Source organism: Trachinotus anak, unplaced genomic scaffold, assembly GCF_046630095.1.
Source record: "Trachinotus anak isolate AG129_WGS33_773 ecotype Australia unplaced genomic scaffold, CSIRO_AGI_Tana_v1 ptg000007l, whole genome shotgun sequence".
Taxonomy (NCBI): domain Eukaryota; kingdom Metazoa; phylum Chordata; class Actinopteri; order Carangiformes; family Carangidae; genus Trachinotus; species Trachinotus anak.
In genome coordinates, this window is record NW_027273858.1 from 14,238,529 (window position 1) to 14,254,122 (window position 15,594).

Sequence of the window (15,594 nt, forward strand, 5' to 3'; positions counted from 1 at the left end):
TCACTGGAGCCAAAGCTGCTGTTGCTAACAGACGAGATCCCGCTAAAACAGGCCATCTTACTTCACATGCTCAACAACTTCTGCGTCCTTCAGCCACTCAAACGATCACTGTCTCTCATCCTAACCATCCCTTTGTAAGGATGCCAGCCTCAGCCTCACCTTTACAGTTTGACTGCGAAGCACTCGCAGTCTGAACTGCCAGAGCGACTTTCAGCCTCCTCATATTTATAGTGTCACAGCCAGGTAAGGAGTGTGTAAAACGAATCCCACCCTGAAATAATATGCTGCCCTCAGGGGATAAAAATTAAATAGCAGGCTGAGACAGTACTCCTTTATAAGAGTTGAGACTGTATGAAGCACTGCCAAACTGCAGTTTCTGCCAATCTGCACCACACCCAGCTTTTAGGCTGTAAATATGATGTGTTTATAGACCACAAAAGCAGGAATGGAGATGTAAACTTGTCTAAACTATTGTTAACAGATCCAGTTCCAAATCCACCCCATAGAAATAAGATCATTCTGCAAGCAAACACTGATGGAAAGAGAACATCAGATAAAGTTCAAGAACTTGACCGAGCTTGCCAGAAAGTTGTCGCCCTGTTAATATATCAGAAAACTTCTTTATTCAAGCAGGCCATGACATGAAATCCCCCTATTCATGTTGCTAACATCTGCAAGTTCCTGCCTTTTCAAAGTAACTACACACCAGATCAATCATGATTTTATTCCTGAACTGCACAACATTGCACAACACAACTGTTTTTTTTATGATTGGAGATTCATTTGTTTCCTCCTTCACCTCGTCGTATACAAACTGTGCACTTTGGCTGGAGTAAATCTAATCCACAAACACTGTGCACAACACCTCATGAATATGTTGATATAAACCTCATCATAGAATGCAACAGTTCAGTGAGGGGATTTCAGCTTTAATAAGGAAAATCACACTCATACAACACTAACGTGCAACACTATCCTTCGGCATCTGCTTTCACTAGAGACATTAGTGAGCTTGCAACATGACGCTGGAGCACTCCAGCCTCAGACAGTGTTTTGCTGACTCATGTAGCATCTTTGTTCCTTTATCTAGATACTTTTCACTGAGAAAAGTAGAACAAAATCTTCCTGGCTTAGATCCTAGTGTGTGGCCTCAAACACACGTTTCCTCATATTAAACCCCAGTTATGTGTCTCTTAAATAGTGTTAGTTACATAGTGACCTTCGGTAGACAAGTAACCCTTTATGTTGGGTTAAAAAACAATAAACATTCGACTCTCAGTCACATTATGATAGGCCAGACCAAATAAAGTGTTAAAATGCTCGGTGCCTCTGCATACCTCTCCACCTCAGGCCTCAGGCTCTTCTCTCTTTCCAGCATGGCAACAATTAATTTTCCCCATTCCTTCTCCACATCGTTGGGGTGATGACCCGGGGGTAACTGAATACGTCCAAACTCGATCCACATCTGCCAGATCAATGCCACAAACAGAGATTTTGTTATAATCACATCCCGTAGGACTGCAAAAGGGAAATCAGAGCAATGTGGTCTGCTATTTTGCTGTTTTGCATTTGCATACCTCGAGCATTTGGTAGAGATTTTTGATTTTTGTCTTCTCGTTCTCTTTCAGTGGGATTTCATGTTCTTTGAACTGCAGATACTGTGTATAAAGTGCCTGTAAAACAAAGCAGAGATTACAATTAAAATGTAGTTTTTCTACTTTTGTGCCACAAAGCATCAGAATAGATATTAATTAGGAAGAAGATATCTAAATACTTTTCCATTCTCTGTCTCTTGTCTTTAAATCAGCTGAATAAAAGTGCCTTCACAAGCTATTGATCTCTTGCAGCAAATGGATGCTGCTGCTCTCTCATATCCATCAATATCACTTTAGGTCTCACTTACAGTAGATGAATCTTTGAAGCGGGCAATCATCTTTCATCTTTCAGATATTATATGCTGATTCTATCCACTCGGTGAAGTTCAACTCATGCAAAGTAAATTAAAAGCTAATAATAAAGCAAAATGATGTTTGTTTGTTGTGGTATGATACCTTGAGTTCCACAGGGTTGTTGGGGAATGATCTATCTGACATTATGGCCACATTGTGTTTAATCCACTGGCTGAGGTATTTGATCATGTTCTGGTACTCCACCCATTTGATATCCACATCCTGTTCAGAGCAAAAGGATCATTAGCAATGAAACACTTCTCAGCACTTTCACTTAGATTGGGTGGAGTTACTGAGGGACAAGACGCCATCGACTTACATTAGGACTGATTCCATCAACACCATCAGGTACTTTGGGGAAGGCATCGTACAGCGTTGAGACATATGTGATGACTGATTTTTCATCTGGAGACTGAACATCTACGTCTGATGAAGGAAGTCGAAACCAAAAAGGGCATAAATGCAACACATGAGCACATGAGCTGTACTCAGAGGAATTACTCCTCAAGCCAAAACCCAAGCTTCACTCTGCATGATTTAGAGATCTAAGGTTTTAAAAGGGTTTCACTGTGTTTTTGGAGCCAAATCAAACATGATAGCATATATGGGTCTCACCCTCAGGGTCCAGGAGTCTGGCCACCCCCAGCTGCTCAGCTGCACAAAACGCGTGCTCCAAATTTGATCGGTTGGTCTGTGTCGACACACGGCTCATGTCAACCAGGTCTGGCCTACAAGAGAAAGAGACAGAGAGAGAAAAAGAGACCTGTAACCCAAGTATGACAAGACAATCCAAGTAAGGGAATACTGACAAGATACAACACTGGAGAAACAAGAGATTAGAGGTAAAGGAATAAAAACAAAATCAGGATATACCCATACAGAAATGTAGTATATGACATATGCCCTATATGTCCCTATATCAAGAGCGATGTTAACATTTATGTCCCAATAAGGGGTTTATAATATTATCACATATATACAGCCTCTGGATATATGAAGATCTAGGTTTATATATTTATGCACACACACACACACACAAACACATTCACTCTCCCTCTCTCTTATTAATTTCTTATTAATTTTAAACATGTCTATCCTCCCACTCTGGGAAAGTCTCAGACTTTTGGAACCCACTGCAAATAATATCAACATATATTGACAGGCTTTGGGATGGATATATATTTACATAACATATGTCTAGAATATTAGCATACACACATAAACATACATATTTGTATGGGCTAGACATATATGTAAATATATGAAATTGTTCCATTTTCTAATAATGTCAGTGTTAATTCAGTATACATACATAGTATATTACATTTGTATATGGGTAATGCTAATAACACCAGCATTTATTTCATCCAAATAATCTGCAAAAAAAGTTTCTGAAGTTTTGGTTTGTTATAGTACCTGTATTTATGAATAATGGCGTTAAATAGCCTTCCATCCCTCCAGGAGGTTGTGAAGTTTTCACATCGGACACCCACATATCCATCTGTTATCTGCTTGGACCAGAGCAGCAGCCTCTCCTTGGCTGTCATGTCCTCGGACTCCCCTGTCACGTGGATCTCCGAGATCTGTCACAAAGACAAGAAGAAAAAGGTTTCAAAATGTGCTGACATTAAAATATGCAGTTAGGGGACACAGAGGAGACTTTCCCTTCACTGATTTCTCTATGTTACAGAATAAAAAGACACGCAGGAGTGGTAACAATGTCAGAAAATGTAACAATACCACCAATTACAGCAGTAACCAAAACAACTGTGTTGAATCAACACCTCTGCAACTGAGCCAAGACTCAACAAGTTAAACTTCACAAAGTTAGTGTCTATTGTACAGAGAAATATTCCTGTAAACACTGAAATATACATATATTTTATTTCACATTTGACAAGAATCAGAGGTTTTTTATTTAACTCAGGAAGAGCTCTCTCTGTACTTTAAACATGGAAAATGTCAGCAGGCTAGAAGCAGGGGTGAAAAGATAGAGCTGTGTAATAAATTACCCAACAGCTTTACAGCATATGAAACAGATGAAGAGCATGATGATGAAAAACAAACAACGCCACGTAGGATAGGATAGGATGGGATGAACTTTATTAATCCCCAGAGGCAAACTGGTTTGCCACCATACACAGAGGCATATACAATATGTTGACAAAGATATATACACAAAAATAATGCAACAACAGTAAAGGTCAGTGAAACCCAGGTATGCAGCTGATAGCAGGATAAAACACAAAATCACCAAGACCAAGAGTGCAAATGTGCCAGTGTAAACTCTACACAGACAATAGCAGCAGAGATAACTGCAGAGTACTGTGAATGAAACAACAATTGCATCAACGTTGCTCGTTAAAAAGCCGGATAGACGTCCTGAACCTTCCAGTGGAGCCAGTTACTGTGCAAGGGACAGTCGGCCTGTGACAGAACACTCCTGAGCTTCTCTGCTCTGACAACACACACAGTAAGAAGCTGAGTCACAGTGAGCTCCACAGTTTTCTTGGCCCACCATGTTTTAAGCTTATTAATGACATGTTAACATTCAGTAATACTGCTTCAACCTTTGTAAACTTAATGTAATACCTGCATGTCAAACTGCAAGAACTAATCTTGAAGAGTTTGTTCCTATTTCCCACATGATAGAAAATTTTACTTCACAAAAACCAAGAAGCAAAGAAACAGAGAATAGTTATTACAAAATGACCATCAATCATAAAAACATCAGTGAAAAACAGAAAAGCAATAACAGGCAGCTATTTTGATTATTGATTAATCTGCCTTTTCTCATTGATCAAAAAGTGAAAAATGTCCATCAGAATCTCCCTGAGCTCAAAGTGACTGCTTCACATTTATTTTATTCAGCCAGAATTTCAGGAGCCAAAGATATTTTACCTACTGTCATATATCACAAAGAAAAGCATCAAATCATCATATTTGAGAAATCTGCAAATGTTTTTCATTTTTCCCGAAAAATGACTGAACTAATTATCAAATTAATTGCCAATTAATTTTCTTCCATTCAACTCATCAATTTATCACCTATTCTTTGCAGTTCTGCAACACACAGCTCAGACAAGATTTACACAGACACAATAAATATGACCGTCCTGAAGCAAACAGTCAATGGAAAAAAGCCTAAAGCCTGAAACATTTCTACCACCCAGTTAAGAAAAATGTTTGACCAGGGTTTAACAGGCACAAGGTTGATTTAGTCCTTTTAGTCCATCCAACTGGACCCTAAAATGACAACTCCTGACTCTCTGAACAAGGAGTGAACTGGACAAGACAGAAAATAGCTTCAACCTTCCTATGACCACAGAAGTTAAAGAGCCGAACCTGACTTACTGCAGTAATTTTACAGGAGACTGACAAAACTGTTGAGTCTGTTTCTACTGTGAAGGCTGAGGTTTCCGTACCACACCAAAATAAAAATAGATGAAAAAGATTCAATATGACTGCCATAAAACAAAGCCATCATGGAACCATAAGCGTTTTTCTAAGAAAATAAAGGTGCTGATGTGCTTTTTTACAAACAAATCTGATATATTTGATTCAAAATGCAGTTTACTGTCAATAAGTGCCCCAAGATATTTGTATTATCAACTGGACTGACAATAGTGTATAATCAGATTTTATAATGTGCCGATTTTCATACAAAGTCTGGCATCCATTAGTGTACGAAATATAAAGAATATATCCACAGTAAGTTTCTACATCAGTTTTTTTTCCTGATATTGTCAATTATTTCACTTAAGAAAAACAAAAAAATGCTCATTCTTTACCAAAACTTTTCTGTTATACATATGAACATAGGTATAATTTATTGGGTTTTAACAAAAATTCCAGTCGACATGCTGTCCCTGTCTCTAGATACAGATGAGTGGAGTAAATATCTTAAATCTGAACTGCAGCTAAAGTGCTATTGACAATATTCTACAGGTGATGCCTGTGGTGTAAATTCACTCTCTAATGCATGATTTTTTAGATATTACTCCTATCATTGATGAGGTTAAAATAAGGTAAAGGTTCAAGCGTAGTTTAAGAAAATGAACAACTTCTTTATTTTAGCATATATTTTCACTGTACTACCATGATTGAAACATGCTTGCAATGTTCAAATTATATTATAACCCAATCAAACCCCTTATTAATCTATCATGAATGACACAAGTAAATGCTATAAATAACATGTTCTTGGTTTACCTCGTGTTGGGTGGAAATACATTTGGCAGGAGCTGGAGGATGTTCTATGTAACCAGAGCAGGTGTAGGCCCTCCGTCTCCTCCTCCTGTGTGCTTGAGAGTCCCATATAATCTTGGCAAACCTATCCTCACTCCCAGGTCTGTCATTACCCCTCAGAGTCCGTAGCATGTGCTCCACTGCTCCAAAGCTAACAGCCCTCCTTAACTGGCGCTGTAGCAGCTTTCTCACAAGCAGGCCATCCTTGGCTGACACAGCTCTGGACGTTGTGTTAATGCAGCGAAGCTTTTCTTCTACAGAGGACCTTCCTCTATCACCGTCTGTCTGCTCCGTGGAAAACCTTCCCAGCCTGTATGCTAACCTCTTGCCAAGAGGGTGATTACAAGGATCCCTGAGGATTAAAACTGGTACCTCTCCAACATAGACACCCTTGCTGATGCTGTCTTGCCTGAATAGAGGATTCTCCACCTCTGATGGTTTATCCAGCACGTCTTGGTTCCCATCTGGACCATCCTGAAGCTTGGCACTGTCACAGACGGCCCCACTTGTAATGGCTTCACTTCCAGGATTCCTGAGAGATCCAGCAGGCTGAAATTCCTCCGATTTCCTCTTCTTCCTTTGAAAATAGCGGCGACCTTTGTGTCCTTTAGATTCAGGGTTCAGTGGCGCTTTCTTGGGGTCAACATAACATTCCTCTTTAGGGCCTCGAACACAGCCACAGATGTTTCCCATGGCCGACAGTGATACAGTCTCTTCCCCATCGACTGTTTCAGAGCTGTTTTTCAGGCAAAGTATCCTGTGAGGTCCACTTGGTCTGAGGAGCCACTATCCCACTGACAGTAAGCCATGTTCACACTGTGTGACAAGCACATAATACGCAGCGACAAACAGCCTGGCAGCCAGGCATAAAACCTCGGCTTCACTCGGAGCAGAGTTGGCTTTTCCCTTTCGTTGACTCTCAGAGACTCACAGCTGAGAACTGGTCAGCCTCTCTCTCTCTCTCTCTCTCTCTCTCTCTCTCTCTCTCTCTCTCTCTCTCTCTCTCCCTCTAACTGCACTTCTCTCTGGCTCGCTCGCTCTCTCGTGGGTCTCTCCTCTGACACTGGAATCCTTTCTGACCTTTGAAACATTTCTCTGGCTTTGCTAATCCAGCACAAACACCATAAATGCACACACAGACATGGCCCACGTGTTTGTAGCCCTCAGCTAAGCAAGAATGAAAAAGGCTTGTGGACGGACCTGTTTCAGGCCGGCTTGTCTGCTTCGTCTACACAGTAAACATGTGCACGTCACAGCTACTACTTAGGTTTCCTATTATATATATTTGTGTTTGTGGTGAGGGGTGAAGGGAGGACAAGTTTTAAACTGCTAGGGGACGCCAGCTGATGGCCACCTATTATGCTGTGAGAAATTTTGGCTCAGCAAGTTTGGCTGCACGAACCAGACAGAGTCCGAGCCGGTCAGAAGGGCTTTGAAAAACTGAACAGCGTGGGTCAACGAGAGCAGCAGAGGCAGAGGCAAATCCGAGCTGGACAACAAAGTGCTTTCACTTTGTCTATTAATCAAGCCACGTTCAATGGTAAAGCCAGAGGTGGGGCCTAAAGACAATGGTTTGAACAAACACTATTATCTGAACAGATCACCACCACCACAGTTCACAAGGGGGCAAATGCTCTGACTAGGAAGTGATTCACCGTATAAAACCATCACAATGATTATACAATAACACTGCCTGACAAAGGGTGGCACAAGCCCACTGCAGAGGTGTGTATCAATACTGTTATTTCAGGACAAAAAAAGAGAAACAGGTAGCATATGACAGAGTGCATATAATACCACCACAGCTCCACTAAATATAACTGTGTCGCTGTAAGCTTACAATAATGAACTTCATGAAGTTTCCCTGAAGGTCAAAGTCACCTGACAGCACACACAGTTCAAACTCCTGCTTCTATTTATGACCAGCTCATGGTCAAACTATTGACTGGTTTAATTGAAGCATTAAATTATATCTGTACATGTTATAATTCACTAAAGTCATTATATGATTTATAGCCTTAGTTGTTACAGTTGACAACGTTATGATAACAATGGATGAATGACATGAATGAATCATGAACGTGTGTTACGTGTTTGTGTTGAGCAAGTGACAAAACAAGAGACATCGCACACACAGACACAGTGACAGTGAATCAGGGCAAAACAAACACGCACAGACACACCTAACAGCAGTGTCACCGGCTATGCTAACATAAACTTTACACTCTAGTGTTCTCAACACCTTGTCCCAGGTGAAAATACAATGTGGTCCCAGTTGTGAAGACTACAACAGTAATGAAATCAACTTCTTATCGGAACAGGCGTGATCAAACAATGGGCGGTGTCTGAAATTCAAGACTTCGACAGTGAAACAGTGAACCAGCCACGAGGAACAGCACACATACACTGTTAATACTCTAAGTTTAATATCAAATATTAGCCTGCAGAAATAAGAAAAGCACGCACAGTATGTCCCCAAAACAACATCTTTCCTTTAGACAGGAACTGATCCTGACACTTTAGGGAAAGCCAGTTGTATATAAGCATATGGTATAAAAAAAATAAAATAAAAAAAAAAAAAAACAGTGCTCAGTTCATACATGTCAATCTGATGTCAGCATATTAAAAAAAAAAGCCAAAGGTGTCAACATTTTTCTCCTGATATGCCCTGCTACCCTTCCAAATCAAGAGGAAACAGGCCCATCGCTGCTGGAGCGACTGCTCAAGGGCTTGCGTGAGACTGACAGCAGCAGGTGTTGGCATCATCGCTGACGCTACCTGTCAGCGTGTTTTCAGTCCATGCAAAATTATATTAGCTACTTTTTCCCCCCCCCCCATTATTTCACTGAGTGCATTAGTCAGACAGACGCATTCTAAAATAATATACTAACTCACTACCATCTCAATCAGAGCTGTAGGTCAACTGCAATATTCCTGATACGAACCAACGACTGAGTCATGTGCCAAAGATATTAATAATCCAGTGAAAGACAGTCAGAGAGGGGGAGAGGAGGAGAGAGCGTAAATGAGAAGTAAAAAGTATGAAATATCTGCATAAGACTGAGCTTCAGTGGACACCTGGATCCTGGCATGCAAACACAGACTAACCCACTTGATATGATTTGCGTCACTCCAGCAATAAAACAAAGTATTTCCAGAGAGAACATTTTTGAGAAACATAAACTTAGCACAGAGGACACAAAATCTTTAAAACTATCACAGCTGTTCAAAACTACAGAGCATTTTGTCCAATAAAAAAATGCAGACTGAAGTAGGTTTTGGAAAATGATGAATTACATATAGTACAATACTTTTCTTTTGTGAATACCAACACATTTCAGCTTAGAAGAGCTACCCGATGTGAACTTTTCAAGTTACAACTCGAATCTAACATGATCTAAGTTATAGCAACACTGACATCATATATTTCACTACAGTGCCCAAGGAGTAAGACGGCAGTTACAGCATTCAGCCTGATGAACGCTGCACAGCTTTGACACCTTGTGGTCAAAAGTAGAAACATCCACTTTATGGGTGTGAAGTCATTTTAGGCCATTTAAGCAGCTATTACATAAGTCAATAACAGGCAGCATGGAAGTTTTTCTCTTGCCTTCAAATACCATTAAACTCCTAAAATCCTCTGTTTTAAAAAGATGCAACAGATAAGTCAGATGTTACACAAGTTTCAAATTATCAGCCATTATCAGTGTGAGCTCATCAGCTACACGTAATACAAAGAAATGAAAGTAGCTGATAATCCATTATCTGGGTAATAGATCATCATAGAACAGCTTGTTAATTACTTGACTGTTAAAAGCATAAGAATTTCTCAACCATACAATGACAACACTGACCTGAAAGTGCAGAATTATGGTCCAGATCAATCCCAGGGTCAGTTTTGGGTTACCATCTGTGATGTCGTCATTCCTGATATTTACAAGTTTGACCTGATGACAGGAAACATATGATTAACACATGCTTATTTATAATATCTCAAAATGTACAAAACCTGCTCTTGAGTTTTTACATGACAGTATTTATATGATTATATTTGTTTCGTGTAGGCAACAATAAATGTGAATGTTAACTGGCCTATTGTTTAAAATGCACCACAAGGTGGCACAATAGTCATTATATTGTGTGGCAGAACATTATCTAGCAACATTGTGAGGCTGAGGTGATCAAGAGGGCATATTTGCTACTAATCAAATGCTATAAACCTGCCAGGACTGCTTTATCTACTCCTTTATCATATTGAGAAATGATGTGTTTTTAATGACGTCCTTCACATAAAACAGAAAGTAGAGTCTGAACAGAGTGTTGGTTCAATACAGAGATAATGAATTTCTTCCTCCAGTGCCAGCCTGATCATCTTTAATAACAGAGAGTTTAAACCTGTTACTACAGAGGACGCGTGGATGTGTCCTGTACTGTTGTGTACTGTAGCTAAAACAATAGAACACCTCATTTGTGACCAACTATGAATCCTTTGTCTCAAGCCTTACGTCACATCTGGCTGTGGCTCAGCCAGGCTGTGTTCTTCATCACATCCTGACTGTGGTGGGGGAGGGGAGGGCAATCAAGGCTTTTTGAAAGCCCACTGATGGGATTTGTAGTCAGCGTTTCTTAAACTGCTGCCAGCTCCATAAATGCTGCTATTTACTATTTGTGGCAAATGAACTGAAAAAAAAAATCTATCACAATATGATGCAGCTGTCACCTGGATGAATCCATGACAGCAGGGGAGATGTTGTTTTTGCTCTTACATCACTCTATTAAATCTGACAGCAGGCCGATTTCCAGTAGTTTAATGCAGCTGTCTAGGCTTTGAAAGGTTTATGAGAATTTTGGCCCAAATTTATTTCAGTCCTCAGTCAGAGATGTGGCCACACAAGAGTTTGAGTGAGACTTGGGCTTGGACTGATTCTTACCTGCCGCCTCTTCAAATAATCCAGTGCTATTTGTACATTCTGGAGTCTGTGGAAGCGCATCCTCCCTCTCTCCCGAGGCTGTGGACATAAAGAGGGAAGAGGAGCCATGCATGGTAATCAGGTTCTTCTCAATATCAGGGGACAAATTACAAAAATGATTAGTGGCATAGAGGACACGGGACATGCTTCTAGGTTCTTACCCACTGATCTGGTGAGGTAAAGACTTAAAAGAACACACAAAAAAACAACTCTACCAACAGCAGGAGCATCCATTCCTGCAGGTCCACTCAAAATCTGTGCATACTACACATATAATCTACCATCCTGGAACATTTTCCACCATTTCCACCCCCACAAAATTTGCTCTGAACATATTATGACAGACTAAGTAACCTAACCTGCTAGATAACCAGTCTGACAGCCAAAGGTGCAATTAAAATGCAACTACGCTCAGTTCTCTGTGCTATAAAGAATAATAAAAGGTTATATTATATGATCTTGTGTGGCAAATGCACGTGGATGGTCAGGGGCCACAGCATGAGGTAATGAAATGGAAAATGCACTCAAGCAAGGGTGCAGCAGCAACGACAAAGGACTTGTGCTGCATTCAGCCATGTCTCTGTGATGATGGTAGGAAGAGGGTGAAGAATCCTGCTCATCTCAGTAGCAAAGCAACAACACTTAATAAAAACCCATCTCCTTCACTCAGTGAATCGAAGCCTTCGTGAGGCGTCAAAGCAGCAAAATACTCAAAAGCAGCAGATGAGAAATGTCCTGATGCTCAAATAGGTTCGGAGAGCTTTGACTGGATGGTTCAATGATGCGCAGAGCTAGTGAAATAGATATAAAAAAAAAACTTTCCTTTATAATTTATTGCATCTCTTTTAAATGCCTTTCTGCGAAGTCAGTGTGCCGGATGTGTTATTACTTCCTCTCTTGTTATCTCAAATTTACTGTGCGTTACAAAGAAGATTTGAGCAGGAAGCTGTCTGAGTCTCTGGATCATGTGCATCATCAGTATCATCTGGTCATGTAAACAAAGATTCTGACATCATTTCCCGATCAAAAGAAGTGACATCATAAAAAAAATGTTCCATAAAAATCTAAAATTTAGCCAATTGGAAAAAGGAGGAAACACTTCTATAAGAGTATAGAAGAGCTGCAATATTAGGTGCGACTACAAAGAGAGAAATCATACAGTGGGATTGTGGGATTGTCTCTACACTTCTGTTAACTGGCCACAGCACGCTGTGAATTAGTTGGTTACAAGGGGGTGGAGGGGGTGAGCCACACGTACCCCCTTATCATCATCCACCGTGTCTCCATGCTGCTCAACTGCACATGCTTCTGTCCCACTCACCAACCGCAATGTCTTCAGAAAATCACGCTCCCTCGGCTTATCACCGAAAAGGCAACACATGGGGGAGAAAGGACGACATGGACACACACACACACACACACACACATACACACAAACACACACACACAGCGGCCAAATCAAAGGAAGTTAGACAATGGACAGAAAACGATCAAAGAGTGGAGAACAGAAGATGAGGACAGTAAGATGTAAACCGAAAATAGATAGCTACTTAGAGGATGAAAGTTAGTCACAGTGGAGAGGGAGTAACTGCTGTGGTTCCTTCCTACAGGAACACATGCAGCTGAACTGGACAGTAAGGGACATCACAGCATGATAACATTATGTAACTCACAACTTCACAAAGACTGTATCAGTACACTTCAATATAGGATGAAAGAATGACATGTTAACAGAGAAATGAAATAATACTGTATTTAACCTGAACAACATGCAGCCTGTCAGTACCATGTATCTTAGGCCGAGGCACGACAGCTAAATACTCTGTGCAGCTACATATATACGACACATACTGAACTACACAGAATTTGAACCTATATGGCTTCCTTATTAACAACATTAAAAACACCTGATACCACTATAACAATGTGCTTTGGCCATTGTTTACTTCCACCATCCCTGTTTGTTAGGAAATATTTGAATATTCTTGGTTGAATATCAGATGGAAAATGTACTTATGGGGCCCCTGGATTAACACATTATGAGATGATAAACCTAACTTTAAACAAATAATGAAATTATATTTTTCATTTTCTTATAATTTCCTGCTCATTCCGAGTTTCGTCCGACTGCAAATTAATTATACGTTACCGTGATCACTGCAACAGTTCACTCAAAAACGCTGCTCATGAGTCTAACATTACTGCATCACAATGCGGTTTTAACGAAACAATGTAACATGTTCATGTTGGCTGCGTGCCAGGTCCAGGTTGTCCTTTCAGTGACTTTGCATGCGCAGAGGTGCATCAGTAGTTGAACACATTTCCCCAGTGGAAACAAGCACTGTAAGCAACTTGATTTCTGTCTTCTTATTGTTCTTGTACAATCTGATACACTGGTGCTGTTTCTATATACATACTGTATTCATGGTAGCATGTTAACCTTTGGCAGTTAGTGAGTTAAAAAGCTAGTTAGCAAGTTAAACTTTGTTAATGACCAATTATTGGCTGCCAAGAACACCCTGGAAACTCTAGTGGCCAACCAGAGAACTAGTTTTCCCACTTGTTAGATTTCCCCTGATGTGGTTACATCAGCCTGCTGTGGGTACTGTATTTTATATCTCACTCAAGTTTGCTGCCACTTAAGCATCACTGCTACTACTGTGGCACAAAGTGCCCCATTTCTGACTGTATCCTGACTTTATGCACAGGATATGTAAAGCAGGGCATAACATACCAACTTATTTCATATTTCTTACGCCTAGTAGCACAAACTAATCACACTGACTTCCACATTAGTTAGTTTCATAGATATCCTAGAATGGACAAGGAAGACATAACGAAGAACCAGAGAAAAAACCTGGATACAATTTATGAGTGGGTTTTGGTGAATGCTAAATCACACCAGATCTGCTTACAGATCATCAAATCTCAGGATTCCCTGATTCTTCCTACCATCAGTTACATAAGTCAGAAGGGGGGCGGGCAAGTGCATTTGTTATGCACAGGTGTGACATTGCTCTATGTTAAGAAACTCTCTCACTTTCCTCACTGGTGTCTAATGACAATCTGAAGGTTTTGTGTTTTTATGAGACGGATTCAATGGACATTTCTCTGACTAAAAGCTCAATAAGTTTTGTTTTGAGCTCTTATCTCTTTAGGCTGACCATGAAAATGAAGATAACAGAAAAGCATTAACTCACCAGTGTGTCTCCAGACAAAACCTCCAGCAGTGAGATCAGGTTATGTCCATCGCGTAAGTCTTCATAAAGGTCATTTATATGCTTCCGTACCTGCAGACAAGCGGAGGGAAGCAAAATGTGAGCAAACTTCAGATGTAATTATATTGTTGTTATTGTTATTACACAACTGTTCACTATAACAAATGTATTTAATCGAATACTCTACATATAATCAAGATTAGGATTGTTTTGAAATCTCTGATCACAGTTATTGAACCATAACGATCTCATTTTCATTTAAAGTTTAGTCCCTCACTTTCTTACACCTGGCATAACTCTTCCTTATGTCATTCTTTTAACTTGGTGTTCAGTTTCAGTTCAAACCCAGTTTCAGAAAAACCTGTTGTAGTTCACATTTGACTTTCTTTTTGTTTTTCCTCCCTCATGCCTGAAGTGCATTGCATTATTAAACACTGGGAATAAATGCAGGAGCAGCGTGTCTTTGTCACACCTTATCTGAGCACTTGAGCAAGGCACTTAACAAGTCCAGTCCTCCCACCAGGCCCATCTCTCCTTCCTGTCCTAAATACCGCGTCTCTGAAATCACCCTGCTGCCCGTTGACCTGCTTTCACACAGGGCTTTCAGCACTGTAATCCCACATAGCAGCCTCAGCTGTGGAGCCAAAATAGACCTGTACCCTCATGTTATTAGGTCAGCCAAGCAGATCCCCGACTATTACTCAGCACCTCCGATTTCTCACGGACCATGCGTGCAGTCTGCTGATAAGGACCTAACGGTAAGCTAAAGAGGCCTGAAATCCAGCTGTCAAATTCTGGACATCCAACATGAAATAAAAGGCAAAAATCCAACAGGGTCAAACTCCTACAGTACAGAGCCTTTGGTTTTTAGGCACATGTTGCTGTTAATCTTCGCAGCTTCATTGCAAGTGTCATATTTTATTGCAGAACTATAGACATAAAATATTATTTCCTTTTTTTTTTTAAGCCAACGTTGTGACAAAGTTTACAAAATGTGTCTCTCATGAACAGTGTGCACTGCAGCTGGCACTTCCTGAAGGCAGAACTGGAACCAGGGCCTCATGCATCCTTCTAATTATTGTCATATTGGAAATAATGAATGCATTCCAGTTTGAAAACATCACCCACAAGTGGTCATAAAACTAGTCATCAACACGGATCCATGGGAAGCCCAATATACCATCAAGTAAAGACTGATCTAATTGGCAG

General features: G+C 40.3%; 1 protein-coding gene across 13 annotated transcripts in view; it reads right to left on the reverse strand.

The window, feature by feature from the left end:
• Nucleotides 1-15,594, reverse strand: part of dst (dystonin) — a 103,543-nt gene that overhangs the window by 65,076 nt on the left and 22,873 nt on the right. For 9 of the 13 annotated variants that reach the window (XM_071480848.1, XM_071480841.1, XM_071480852.1 and 6 more), the window contains 9 exons: nt 14,368-14,457; nt 11,129-11,206; nt 10,052-10,144; nt 3,366-3,532; nt 2,565-2,677; nt 2,269-2,375; nt 2,052-2,171; nt 1,578-1,673; nt 1,338-1,465 (listed from right to left, as the gene is read on the reverse strand). In XM_071480848.1, the coding sequence (XP_071336949.1) occupies nt 1,338-1,465; nt 1,578-1,673; nt 2,052-2,171; nt 2,269-2,375; nt 2,565-2,677; nt 3,366-3,532; nt 10,052-10,144; nt 11,129-11,206; nt 14,368-14,457 (992 nt within the window). Of the gene's footprint in view, nt 1-1,337; nt 1,466-1,577; nt 1,674-2,051; nt 2,172-2,268; nt 2,376-2,564; nt 2,678-3,365; nt 3,533-10,051; nt 10,145-11,128; nt 11,207-12,425; nt 12,525-14,367; nt 14,458-15,594 lie in introns of all 13 variants that reach the window. The other 4 variants (XM_071480837.1, XM_071480843.1, XM_071480842.1 and 1 more) reach the window with 2 other exon arrangements.